At 40.6% G+C, this 14,431-nt stretch overlaps 1 protein-coding gene across 1 annotated transcript in view; it reads right to left on the reverse strand.

Annotated features, from left to right (window-relative positions):
* Positions 1–1,602: 1,602 nt before the first annotated feature.
* The window catches only part of FREM2 (FRAS1 related extracellular matrix 2), a 213,431-nt gene continuing 200,602 nt past the window's right edge, over positions 1,603–14,431 (reverse strand). Inside the window, exons 22-24 of the mRNA XM_054015236.1 lie at positions 12,359–12,546; positions 7,502–7,648; positions 1,603–5,390 (exon numbers count right to left, since the gene is read on the reverse strand). Of these exons, the coding sequence (XP_053871211.1) occupies positions 4,878–5,390; positions 7,502–7,648; positions 12,359–12,546 (848 nt within the window). The 3' untranslated portion in view covers positions 1,603–4,877. The remainder of the gene's footprint in view (positions 5,391–7,501; positions 7,649–12,358; positions 12,547–14,431) is intronic.

Consider the following 14,431-nt stretch of genomic DNA (forward strand, 5'->3'; position numbering starts at 1 on the left):
GATAATACTTAGTCCTGCCAGGAGTGCAGGAGACTGGACTAGATGACCTCTTGAGGTCCCTTCCAGTCCTATGATTCTATGTATTAAGACTCAATACCTTTAAAGTGCAAGTGACAACCATCAAATAGCTAGAAAAAAATTGATGTATTCTTGAAGACTCACTCATATAATGAACCAAAAGGTGTGGTTCAAAAATCTCTTAACTGATCCATTCATTACCTGTGTGAATCAAAGTACAGATACTTATCTAGGAGTGGTGATTCAAGATGATTACCTGGATGGATCAACTCTCTGGGTAATTAGCAAGAGGTTCAAACCCCAAAGGAAGAGTATCAATTAAAAAGTGATTGCAGACCTGCTTTCCCAGTTTAAGTATCAGATGTAGAGGCTAAATCTAGAGTTATTCTGCTTAAAGGTACAGATAGAAAAGGTGGGTGAGACAATATCTTTTATTGGGCCAACTTCTGTTGGTGAAAGAGACAAGCTTTTGAGCTCACACAGAGCTCTTCTTCAGGGCTGGGAAATGTATTCAGAGTGTCACACCGAAATACAAGCTGGAACAGATTGTTTAGCATAAGGAGTTAACACGTGTTGCAAAAGACCAAGGTTTAGCGAGCAGTTAACACCTCTGCAGTCGTAGGACAAAGGAGGATTAGTGGGTTACACATGGTTGTAATAAGCCATAAATCTAGTGTCTTTATTGAGTCCATGATTTTCAGTGTCTAGCAAAGTTATGAATTTAAGCTCCCAGGCTCATCTTTTGAAGATGTTGTGCAGGTTTCCTTGGAGGACAAGGACTGAGAGATCAGATATGGAGTGATGGTTTGTGAAAACTGCCCACTGCTGCCTGTGTCTTCGTAAAAATACAGGAAACCCTGATAGTACAAAGCTGGGTAACAAATCAAGCCTACGAAGGGCCTGAATCTGGCAATGTTTGTATATTGATTCACAATGTGACCCTTTCCAAACTGAGATTTCTCTTAATCTGCCATGAGAAAAGAGGGGAATTAAACCCAAGCATATTTCAGAGGTCATTGTGTAGGTGGGGTATCTCTGCTATCCATCTCCTCACTCTGAACTGATGACTTCTGCCATCTTGCAGTATTGTACCTCCTTCAAGGATCACTGCTCCAAAAGTCATATTTGTAGTGGATTGAAGATTGCTGCACTGACCAGCACAAATGATCTGACAGGCATTGTGATGTCATTTTTCAGACTACCCCTTTGTGGTCAGTATTTTAGTGATTGCAGTAAAAAAAATATTGGTCCCTAGTGCGAGTGGTACTTCTGTCTATCCCTCTGTCTAGGCACTTCTGATCTTCTGAATCTGTAACACTAGACATGAAACATCCATTCTTTATTGGCCATTCCACTTGTGGTCCAGGAATGAAACCATAGTTCTTAAATTAAAAAGCAAACAAACCTTGCACTAATCATTTTATATTGGGAAACAATCACAAGAAGAATGAAAAAAAAAAGAGGTTTTATTGCAGACTATGGTAAATTTGTGCTTGACTATCTGAATTATAAATTACAGTACTTACCCCAGTAGTGTATTACTGGCCATTCTCAATAATCTGATACTTATATATAAATACTTGATTAGTAACCAAAAGGGGAAGTAGCTTTATTTTTTTCCTGATATAAATGCCAAATACAACAGCCATAAACAAACAAGTTGTTTCAAATAAATATGGGTGCAAATCATTTTGACAGTGTAACAAAATCTATATGCATCCAAACAACAAATTACAATACAGTAATCACTGTATAAAAGTCCTAACAATGCTGGTTATTGATGGTAGTATAATCTCTCCATGGGAAAGTAGGCTCAGTAGAAAAATCTGCAAATAGTTAAATATATACAGTTAATTTATTGAGTGTATAGATAAATATAAATGTATCTGTGCACAGTAACTGGGATTGAGGCACTTATTCAAATTACTATTCACAAAGCCCCTTTTTAAGCAGAAGGGCAAATGTTAATAGGCCTCAAATGATCTTGGTGAAAACTGAAATCCTGAAGCCATAATAAAAAGGCATTCTGTTACAGATGTATTTATAACCCGCTGAATTCTAAGAAACCCAATTTGTTAATTATGGCACAAATCTGGCAGACCTTACTGAAACCAATGGGAGTTTTGGAAGAGAGGATTTCAGGATTTGACCTCATGCATCTCATTGATACTTGTCTATCTTTTCAGTGTTTGATTCCCCCCCCCCCATTTTTTATCAGCTGCTTTGATTCTATATTGTTTTATATAGTGTTTTTTTTTTAATTTAAAACCCCCCCAAAACACTAGAGGCGTTAATTCCCAACAAAGATTTTAAATAAACTGAGTTTGGATAACTGCTCAGTTACCTAAGGGTGCGATGCTGCTTTTTATTGTACTATTACAAAGTCCTCTGAGTAATTAGTAATTGCATTGGGCTTGTTTAAAGTAATTACTATACTGCCTAACAGGCTCAGTATTTGGCTTGTAAAATAAATGGGTCCCAGATTGACTTCATAAAAGGAATAAGAAGAAGATCTTGTATCAATGTTACCAAATAGCATTCCTATTTGTTAACGTTCAAAAGCAGAAAAATAGCTCTGGTGATAAATCCCTAATTTCTGTTTTTATTATAACTTTTTTTTAAATTACTTCTCTGCTTGTAGAAAACAGGCCCATTATAAATATTGAAGTGTGCTATTATTTACATGTGTTCCATTTGACTATAGAGTCATTTACTGCTGGTTTGCTGTACATGTAGAACCTAGGGGACAAATTCTGCATTTGGCTGTGCATTATTCCCATTGATCTCAGTGGGCTTGGTATGCAGACACAAAGGCATATTTGGCCCAAGATTGTTGTTGCTACTTATCTACTTCTGAATTTGAGGTAAAAGCGAAAAATATCTGCCAGTTAAATCTTTGATATATCTGGCATGAGTTATAACATGGCTCTCAAAAACACATCATTATTAGAGACATACAGCAAATCAATGGTGAACTTAGTGGGAGAAAGTTATAACACATAGGGTGCCTTCTGGGCTTCTGTAAATAACTGTTTCAGGCCAAAAATGTTTGGTAACATTTGAAGGCCAGTATGCTTTCTGGCTGATTTAAACAAGAGAAAGGTCGGGTTTGGCTCTCAGGGTATGTCTACACTGCAATTAGATGCTCATGGCTGGCCCGTGCCAGCCTGAGTAAGCTGGGCATGGGCCAGCTGTGGGTCTCTAACTGCAATGTAGACATACCCTGAGAGCACTGAAAATGTCTTTAGATCATACAGCCCATTAGGATAAACCCATAAGGAATCAATGGGTTAGTTTCTGATCTCAGTCACTGGTGCGAATCTAGAGTAACTCTTCTGAAGTCACTGGACTCACATCAGTGTAACTCCAGAGTAAAAGAGTCCAGATGGGTCCCCCCGTGATTCTATAGTAGAGAAAGAGGATGTTCTAGAAACAGCACAAAGAGCCTGATTCTGATCTGACACTGGTTTAACTCCACTGACTGCAATGGAATTACTCCTGCTTTATGCATGTGTGAGAGAGGGTCAGACTCTCTCAGAGCAAGGACAACTGACTAAGACTGTGGAGATGACAGAGCTTCTGTGGGCCAGCAGCTGCAGAGAGACCTTTTGGGTGGATCAGGCCCTAACTGGATAAACACTGTAATGAAGCACCATTGATCCAGTCTTCTGCAGAACATGCTGCTGTCATATTACCTTAACCAAAAAGACAGAGAAAACTAGAAGTATTCTTCCAAAAGTGAAGTTACTCATAAAACAGTATGTTTCTCAAGAAGCACAATGATTATGCATCAACTTAATAAATACAACTTGCTCCCATAAAATGTTTGTATTTTCTTCCCATTGTTGCCACTTGTAATATGGTAACTGCCTAGTAAGCACTGAATTCTACATCACAATTCATAGCCTCAGTTCGGACAGAACCTTGTCTTCTGCATTTTGAATCTAACACTACCCCTCCTCTAGACACTACAATGGTACCAACTCATGCATTTCCCACCATTGGATGTGCACTGACAAATACAATTTACTGTACAAATATTGTTATAATCCATTATAAGCGTAAGAGGAAACAACTATCCAGCGTTTGTAAAAATCAAGCTTCCTTTTGGACATTACCATATTCTTTGGTTTTATATAAACTTAAATAAGGAAAAAAAACAGAAGAAGAAAAAAAAGTCAGGTCAAATAGCTGATTGTGAATTCCCAGTGAAGAATGTGTAATGTATCCTGGCATATGTGCCTGCTTATAACTCTGTTGTGACTAATCTATTTGTCTTTGGAAGAAATGTCAGTTAAATGCAAGGGATACAATTCATCACTGGTGTAACTTAACTGAAGCCAAAGGACTCTAACTGCGATGAATCAAGCCAGAGGATTTTCACACTCTACAGACTAACAACAACAACAAGGAAGTTCTGTGTGAGAAATCATTCAGAGAGTGTCAGCATTGCACCTCCCAAGTAGACAAGAGTACAGTAATAAGAGACTTCCTTTTGTATTGCCGAGAGGGGCCCACTAGCACCTTTGGATAATTTCTTCTTTTTAATTGAAAGAAAACACAAAAACAAAACAAAAAAATCTCTCTCTTGTGATGCAGTTTCTTGCAATGCAGCTTAACGTTAGTGCATGATGTACGGACGTCAGGATTGCCTACTGTGCAAAACAGGAGGTTTGGGTTGGATTCTTCCTTTATGTGTGAGAATGGTAGCAAGAGCTCAAATTGGTATTTTCAAGTACAGCTAAATCCATACGATCTTTTAATTTCCAAGCATAATGGTGACCTTCTGCTAATAAGGAGCAGTTCAAGTTTATCTTTAAGGCACTCTGGAGACAGGTTCAAATCCCATGGTCTTGGAATCAAACCTCAGAGCTGTCACTAGTGTAATTATGTGGTGGCATCATTGGCTCACTGCTCCCTGACCCCTTTGCGACTTCTTTCTTCTCTGAGCTCTGTTTATGCTTTAACAGCAAAATAATAATTGCAATGAAACCGATGGCAAGTAAAACAGCAGCAGCTCCGCCGATGATCGTTACTATGTTGACCTCTGGGTTCCTGTTATTCAGCTCCCTGGGGAGAATTCCATTGACTGTAACTTCTCTTTGTGGGATCTGTTTCTTGTTGGTGTGATCCAAAGCTATGTGCTGAATGTTAGTTCCTCTGCTGTTTTCTATGCCAATTGCTTTAGCAAGCTCTGGAGCTTCTTTGACCCCTCTCTTCTGACGTATCTGCATTGAAGTTCCTGGATTCCCACCACTGACCAGAGAGTGATATTGGTGCTCCACACTTCTTTTGCCAATACCTCGGTTGGCACTTTCTTTTGATCTCACAGTGTAGATTGTATGTATGTACCATTCTCTACCCAAAGACACCTAGAAAACACAACATTTTGTTCAACATTACCCACCTCGATGAAGCCGTTACACACCAATACAAACTGAGAAGTAAATTGCAAGCTGTTTCATCATCTGATCCTGAAATGCCTGGACAGCACTCCTGAGGCCATGCTCAGAAAGAATATGCCACATGCCAAGCACCCCAGCAGGAATTGGCAGTCATGCCATCTGCTACACACAGGGTGTGGAGCCTGAGTCCTGCCATAGCCAGCCTCCATTGCTACCTGGTGCAGATGGAGGAGCATGAGCCATCTCCTCCCTGGCCTTTTTTGGTGATTTTAGTGTCACTGGCCTCACAGAGTCCTTGTGCAAGGACTACAGTTATGGCTGTACTCCAAAAGAGAAAGAATCATTGCACATTCTGCCCACTATGCATGCCCAACCAGAGGTGAGCCACAATCTGGCCTTGAATTTGCACCAGCTCATCAAAAAGAGGGCATGCAATGAATAGGCCATTTCATGTTCGCAGCGTTGTTGTAGCCACGTTGGTCCCAGGATATTAGAGAGTCAAGGTGGATGAACTTTTATTGAACCAACTTCTGTTGGTGAAAGAGACAAGTCTTTTCAAACCTGAAGAAGAGCTCTGTGTAGTTCAAAAACTTGTCTCTTTCACCAATAGAAGTTGGTCCAATAAAAGACACTACCTCACCCACCTTGTCTCTCTAGGGCTTTTCATAGCTAGTCCATATCTAATTTTAATAAACTATGTTTACTGCCTGACACACCATGTCAGCATTACCTTCCTATAATCTACTTTTATCCCTCCACTGCCTTCCATATACCTATCTACCATTGTCTCTTGCCATTCTCATTGTGTTGCAGTCTAAGAGGGCAGAACAAATGACTAGATTATTACTGGAAACAGAACCCTTAAATAGCAAATGGGATTTTACAATCTCTATGTGCCAGATTGTGAAACCCTTACTTACATGGGTGAGCAGTTACTCATTCAAACAATCCCACTGGTTTTAATGGGACTCCACATGTGCTTAAAATGTTCAGCAATCAGAGTAAGGGCTCCCTATTGTTTCTTCTACTTGGTTATTTTGACCTTCACATATGTTTTTGCAAATGTTAAAGGGGCAAAGTAAAATTTGTATGGACTGCATAAATCAAGTGGCTGAGCATGAATGAAAGATATGGCATCGAGGAAGTAGTTGGATCCCTTACCTGCTCACTTCTAGACATTCTAGGGGTTTTGTGCTTTGGACGGCGTAGAATGGTTGTACAGAAAGTGATACTGTTTTGGTAACTTTAGTTAGCTGGACTTTGCTATAACGTACTTTCGACCTTAACTCAGTAAGCATTTGTTTGATTTTGCCAGGTTTTTTTTTACTGACCATGAAAAAGTTTATGTTGGGTTGGTGTATAAAGTCCAGAGGAGAAGAGCCCTGCTCTGAAAGGTTTTATGAGGTGCATTTAAGGCCTTATCCAACTCCTGTTGGAGTCAGTGGGAATCTTTCCATTGACTTAAATGGAAGTTGCATCAAGCCCTTAAAATATACTGGGATAAGAGTTCCCCTGCCCCGTATGCGCCTTCCAAGCTCCCCCACCTCACCTCTCTCTGAGACTTCAATTCTAAGAGCAGTTAGCACAGCTCCAGGCCAGTCCTAGTCCACTGTTCTCCTCATCATCACTCATCCTGAACTTTTCCTCTCTAGATTTCCCCCACCTCTACCTCTACCTCCCAATCCAGGACTGGAGTCAAAAGCAGGTCACTTTATCATCATTTACAAATAATTTTAAACTTTGCAGTGTACGTATATACAACAGCTTGGTACATGAGTGACCTGGGCTGTAGCCTCAAGAAACTGAAAAGGGCAAAAAAAAGGGGAAATACCACAAAAATAAGACAGAGAGAGCTAAAGGGGATTGGTTCAATCTCCATGAATATTCTGGGCCCTGCTTTCACTTATACAGGTTTACACCTATGCAAATTCACTGACTTCAATGGGTTGGTGTCCTTATTGCAGCTTACACATCCTCAAGTTCATTATTCTTATAATCAAGTATTTCCTTATATGATGCCTGACTCTATTTCAGATTCTTAGCACAGTATTCTTGAGGCTGACCCATAGACTGCTCACCTGAAACAGTGGTGTTGATTCTACTTTAAATCCATCCGAGCCAGGTTGCTTGACTAAAGGAATTGCCTCAGGATCATCTATTGCTAGTCTTGCATTAAAAAGCACATTTCCAAAGCTTGTGGCTTGTGTCTCTGGTTGAGCTTTGTCCTAAATGGTGAAAGGGAAAAATAATTCTGTTTGTGCATTGTACATTCACACATTCACTTCCACCAAGAAAGAAGTTTTTATATTCACATAGAAATGCAATTTTCCCAGGAACATAATCAACACATACTATTTTATGTAATCTGGTGCATTCCTAAGGAAAAAAGTGCTCTTCAGCAACAGCGTGATTCCATCTGACTAGCACTAATTTCTTTACTGTCTTAGGATTTTTGCCATAGAAATAAAATGGAGGGAAATTCTATAGCTTTTTTTTTAAGAAAAAATCCTTTCACACCTTCTTTACAGATTATTATGAAGATAGGCAGAAACAGATTCCTCCCCCATTTCACAGATTATCTTTAAATTGTAAATAGGTGAGGGCTCTAAGACACTAACATCAAAAGCTTGAACAACTCTCTCCTAGAAACAATGCCTAACTTCCCCCCCCCCCGAAACTTGAGTCCTTGACCACCCTTGACCTTCTGCCAGCTCAAACCACCTCACTGACTCCCTTAAGGAAAAGGAGCAGATGTCTGGCAAGGACTAATTTTCCTTTTATTTAGACTAGTGGTATAATTTTCAAAAGCACCAAAGTAGCCTCAGGAGTCTAAGTCTCATTTAAAGTTATGGGACTTAGGCTCCTTAAGAGTCTAAGCCCCTTCTGAAAATGAGACTTAGATGCTTTAGAAAATTTTACTCTAGGCTGAAGATGATCAGATGACTACTCGACTACTCTACATTGGACAACCCTGGATAGCTCCTGGAAGCAGCCCCTCCAGATCTGTCCAATCAACCTTCCTCTGCTGGTCCAGCTCTGGACCATGGCAGGAGGCATACCTTAGAGCAGGGGTCGGCAATGTTTGGCACGCAGCTCGCCAGGGTAAGCACCCTAGCGGCCCGCGCCGCTTCCTGCCACCCCCATTGGCCTGGGACGGCGAACCGTGGCGAGTGGGGGCCGCGATCGGCTGAACCTGCTGCATCAGAAGGTAAATAAACTGGCCCGCATGACAAATGTTGCCAACCCCTGCCTTAGAGAGAGGTAGGGGACATCAGATTTAAGCGTATTCCCTTCACTTCACCCTCCCTTCCACAGGAGATTTTTGTGCCATGGTACGAGGGGCTCAGTTTCCAAGGAAACCCAGGAACCCAAAATGATTCAATATTTGATTCAACCCTTCTAGGTTGTCTCACCCACTGACTGACCCACCACGATGACTCAACCCCCTGCTGACAAACATGAGGGAGATGTTCTCTCAGTGAATCTCACTGCACTCCTAAACTTGCAGACACGAGGGTCAAATTCTAGGCAGAATGCTTATAAAGGGTTAGGTACCCCTTTTCAAGGGGATCTCTTTCTTCGGAGGCAAGTACTGGGGTATTGTGCAACATGAAAAGGAGATAGCAAGTTCTGCCTTCAAGATTCTGATCACTATTTCCTACAGATCAGCATTTAAGCACTGTAAAATGAAGGTGAGGAAGATTATGAAAGTTTCTCACTTATTCTGATGGACACACGCAATTTGAAGAAGCATTTTTCCACTATGTAATCTCTAGGAAAATCATTGTAAACAGAAAAGAAACATAGTCAAAGCTGGGGGAGAAATGTAATGAAAAAAGCTGCTACTGTAGGGTCCTTTTTAAGGATGCTGGAATGAAAAGAGCAGTTTCAGCTGAGCGGTAGACTCCTCTCCTTCTCTAAATGTACCAAGAGGTCTATCTGGAAGCCAGAACCACTGATTGATTACTATTGCCAGGACAGAGCAGGTAATGCAAATAGCAGGCGTTGACAAATCCAAAAGGACTGAGGGAAAACTGTGCCTGAGAAATCAGAGAGGTAGCAGAGATGGCATCATATCCATACACAGCACACCTCCACCAATTCAGGAATGGACAGTAATGACAATGGATACAGGGAATCAAATCCAAAACCTGGGTAATAATTCTGCCTGCCCCAACAGACACCCAAGGGGTCTGATTTGTTTCTTACACTTTATCAACATTTGTACAGCTCCTCATATCAACAAAATCTCATTCAACTGAATGCTCTCACTATTCCCATTTAATAAGCAAAATTACCTGTTCCTGAAAATCAAAGTTATTCTGTTCTTGTTACTTCTGGTGTGTGTTTTCCTGTTTTGAAATGTACAATATATGTAGGCTTGGCAGCTTTCAATGATCTTTTAAATAATTTCAATGGAAAATATCGATGTTTATTTTAAAGCATTTTTTCTATTTTTATTTAATTAAATTTTCACAGTTGTGGGAAACTATGGGGCAGGTCAGACAATATGGGTATTAGAAAATAATCATTTAATGACAGTAGATGTTGAGATTCAAAAAGTTAAAACTTTAAACCCAAATTGTCAACATCACATGTCAAAATACATAAAGTAAATATCCTTAAATCAAACTCTAATAAGTTCTCAAGCAGCATTTTGCTTATTTTGCCTATCTATAAACTTTAATTATTATCAATGGAAATATTTTTGTGGTTTGTGTGTGTACAGTGAAATCAATGTTCCTCAACTTTTACTGATAAAAATCTAATCCTTCCAAGCCTAAACATATGAGACTATACAAGCAACATGTCATACTGTTATCTTGACAAGTCAAACTGTAAGATATGCCACAAGTGCTGAGAGTCCCTGGTGGGATTAACCAGGTTGTAACCAGCACACAGAAGGTCCTGGATAACAATATTATGCCCTAACCAAGCTGCAGTAGACTAGAACTGAAGTCAAAAGCTTGATGGAAGAACATAAGAACGGCCATACTGGGTCAGACCCAGGGTCCATCCAGCCCAGCATCCTGTCTGCCAACAGTGGCCAATGCCAGGTGCCCCAGAGGGAGTGAACCTAACAGGCAATGATCAAGTGATCTCTCTCCAGCCAGCCATCTCCACCCTCTGACAAACAGAGGCTAGGGACACCATTCCTTACCCATCCTGGCTAATAGCCATTAATGGACTTAACCTCCATGAATTTATCCAGTTCTCTTTTAAACCCTGTTATAGTCCTGTTATAGAACCTATCCTTGCAACAAAGTCCGATGCCAGCTCTGTCCACATATCTATTCAAGTGACACCATCATAGGACCTAATCACATCAGCCATGCCATCACCTGCACATCTACCAATGTGATATATACCATCATGTGCCAGCAATGCCCCTTTGCCATGTACATTGGCCAAACTGGACAGTCTCTATGCAAAAGAATAAATGGACACAAATCTGACATCAGGAATCATAACATTCAAAAACCAGTAGGGGAACACTTCAACCTCTCTGGTCACTCAGTAACAGATTTAAAGATGGCAATTTTACAACAGAAAAGCTTCAAAAACAGACTCCAACGAGAAACTGCTGAACTTGAATTAATATGCAAACTAGATACCATTAACTTAGGCTTGAATAGAGACTGGGAATGGCTGAGTCATTACACAAATTGAATCTATTTCTCCATGTTAAGTATCCTCACACCTCTTGTCAACTGTCTGAAATGGGGCATCTTGATTATCACTACAAAAGTTTTTTTTTCTCCTGCTAATTGCTCATCTTAATTAATTAGTCTCTTAGAATTGATATGGCTACTTCCACCTTTTCATGTTCTGTATGTATATATATCTCCTTACTATATGTTCCATTCTACGCATCTGAAGAAGTGGGCTGTAGCCCACGAAAGCTTATGCTCAAATAAATTTCTTAGTCTCTAAGGTGCCACTAGTACTCCTGTTCTTTTTTTAGTTTTGTGAGATCTTTTTGACGTTCTTCACAGTCTGCTTTGGTCTTAACTATCTTGAGCAGTTTAGTATCATCTGCAAACTTTGCCACTTCACTGTTTACCCCTTTCTTCAGATCATTTATGAATCAGTTGAATAGGATTGGTCCTAGGATTGATCCTTGGGGAACACAACTAGTTACCCCTCTCCATTCTGAAAATTTACCATTAATTCCTACCCTTTGTTCCCTGTCTTTTAACCAGTTCTCAGTCCATGAAAGGATCTTCTCTCCTATCCCATGACAACTTAATTTACGTAAGAGCCTTTGGTGAGGGATCCTGTCAAAGGCTTTCTGGAAATCTAAGTACACTATGTCCACTGGATCCCCCTTGTCCACATGTTTGTCCACAAGCCCTTCAAAGAACTCTAATAGATTAGTAAGACATGATTTCCCTTTACAGAAACCATGTTGACTTTTGCCCAACAATTTATGTTCTTCTAGGTGTCTGACAATTTTATTCTTTACTATTGTTTCAACTAATTTGCCTGGTACCGATGTTAGACTTACCGGTCTGTAATTGCCGGGATCACCTCTAGAGCCCTTTTTAAATATTGGTGTTACATTAGCTATCTTCCAGTCATCGGGTACAGAAACTGATTTAAAGGACAGGTTAAAAATCACAGCTAATAGTTCCGCAATTTCACATTTGAGTTCTTTGAGAACTCTTGGGTGAATGCCATCTGATCCCGGTGACTTGTTACTGTTAAGTTTATCAATTAATTCCAAAACCTCCTCTAGTGACACTTCAATCTGTGACAATTCCTCAGATTTGTCACCTACAAAGGATGGCTCAGGTTTGGGAACCTCCCTAACATCTTCTGGTAGGTATGTTTTTAAGAGACCCTTGCCCTGCAGCAGGCTCAAAATAACAAATTGTGTTGAAAATCTGAAAAAAAAAATTACACATGCTTTTGATTAAATGCAGAACACTTACCACAATCTTAAATCTATATAAGAGGGATGGAGAATCAGCTAGACAGCCATATTCTGCATTTGGTGGACTATACTTGGGTACATATCCATCTGCTCCAGTGCACAGGAAAACCTTCTCAATGCTACAGTAAAAGGAATCACCCAGGTTCTGTACTGGATCCACCATCACACGACCATATATAATATCACCTGAAAACAATCATTGTTTCAAATACAATATATCATTCTGTAAAGCAAGTATCCAAGTACGTCAGATGAGCTGATGGTGGTCAGACACGTATACTGTGAAACAGCAGGTTATAAGAAACAAGCATGCTACTTTTAACAAATTGACCTCAATTCTGAGCTGTGCTCCAGTCCACTGCTCTAGCATCGTAAATGGACTGGAACCCAGGTGGAGTCTCACTGGCAGGAATCTTGTTGGCAGTAGGGAATGGGTTGCATTCCATGGCTGGTGTAGTCCTACTACACCTTCCTGCAGAGCTCCCAGCTTAGGGGTTTGCCTGAGGGGCAGGAAGAGGCATGGCTAGAATGTACTGTGCTCCATCTATTCTGGGCCAGCAGAGTAGCTCATAAGTGGCCATACAAGGCTGCTATAACTTAAAGCAGCCACTAGGGCTGCTCAAAAATTGAGTTGGGTGCTTCTGGACCCATAATTCACAAGGCGCAAAGGTATAAAGCCACTTCTGTCCTCCCCAAATCCCATCTTGGACAGCAGCCTTTTGTCTTCTAAAAATGTGTCTGGAATAGCAAGATACCTTCTCCTATGTCAGCAAGACCTTGGCCTTGCTAATACTTAGTTAGATGGGCAGCACTTGGCACAGTGAAAATGACATCTACTCTATGGGAAAACATTCCTCTATTTCCAAAGTGGTTTTGTTTTCAACTCTGGCCTCTTAACACTTGATTAAATCTGTTCACACCTAACTTTGCCAAAACCGAAGAGAGACATGTGGAGTTTTTAAGACTTTCTGCTGCCTGCCAAAATTTAAGGCAGGTTTTGCTTGCTAAACCCATAGAATATTTGTGGGTTGTCAAAAAATATGTAACAAAAGAGCACTGCCAGTAGCAGACCATGGTAGTCCATGTCCAAGAGTCAAACACACATTATAGTGAATAGAACACTGTGAATTTGTCTTCAGAGAGATATGTGGCTTGTTATTTATTATGTGTATTACAGAAGCACCTAAAGGTTTGACAGAGACTAAAGTCCCATTATGCCAGGCACTGTACCACCATATAGTAAGAGACAATCCTTACCCTGAACAGCTTACATTCTAAATAGCCAAGACAGACACAGGCTGGGTGATTTGCCAAGGGCACAAAACAGATTAGTGGCAGAGACATGGATAGACCCCTGGTCTCCTGAGTCCCAGTCTAGAGCTCTATTTGCTGGATCTGGCTGCCCCTCCTTGGGGTGTGAGCTTAGACCTTCAAAGCAGGAATTCCTGAAATCTAATCTCAGTTTTGACTTTGATTTCCATTGAGAGGACAAATCAATTAATCTGCCTTGTTTTCCCCATCTGTACAAAGAGGACTATTAATACTTACTCACTTACATGCCAGATATTGGCATCCCATGCACTATCTTCGTAGGACCATATTGTATTAACTTTATGTATCACTCTGGGTCAGGACTGTATGCAGTGCAATGGGGGAGGGTTACCTCAGCTCCTCCAGAAATGAAAAACAGTGGCCGGTCATTAAGGTGAATCACTTAGGTTGTAAACACCTCTAGAGAGGTACCACTCCCTGGAGAGGCTTGTATATACTGCTTCAAACTGGGTTTCCCAGAGACCAACAGACAAAGAAAAGGCTTCTGGCATAAAAAGGCGGAATTTAGATTGACTTGGGGCCTTCTCTTTCTGATCCAGCAATTGGACAGGACCTTCTGTCCAAGAGGGGTCCCAACCCATGAGGAAGCGTTGGAAAGACTTTAGCCTCCTATGGCCCCACCAGACTGACTGGCAACTCCTGGTATACTCAGTGGGTGTTTAAATCTGTTTATGGTTTTTATATGGTTTCTCTGTAATGCTTTTGCCTTAAGAATAAACATGTCTGCTTAGACAGAACG

The sequence above is a fragment of the Malaclemys terrapin genome, chromosome 1 (genome assembly GCF_027887155.1).
Source record: "Malaclemys terrapin pileata isolate rMalTer1 chromosome 1, rMalTer1.hap1, whole genome shotgun sequence".
Classification (NCBI taxonomy): Eukaryota; Metazoa; Chordata; order Testudines; family Emydidae; genus Malaclemys; species Malaclemys terrapin.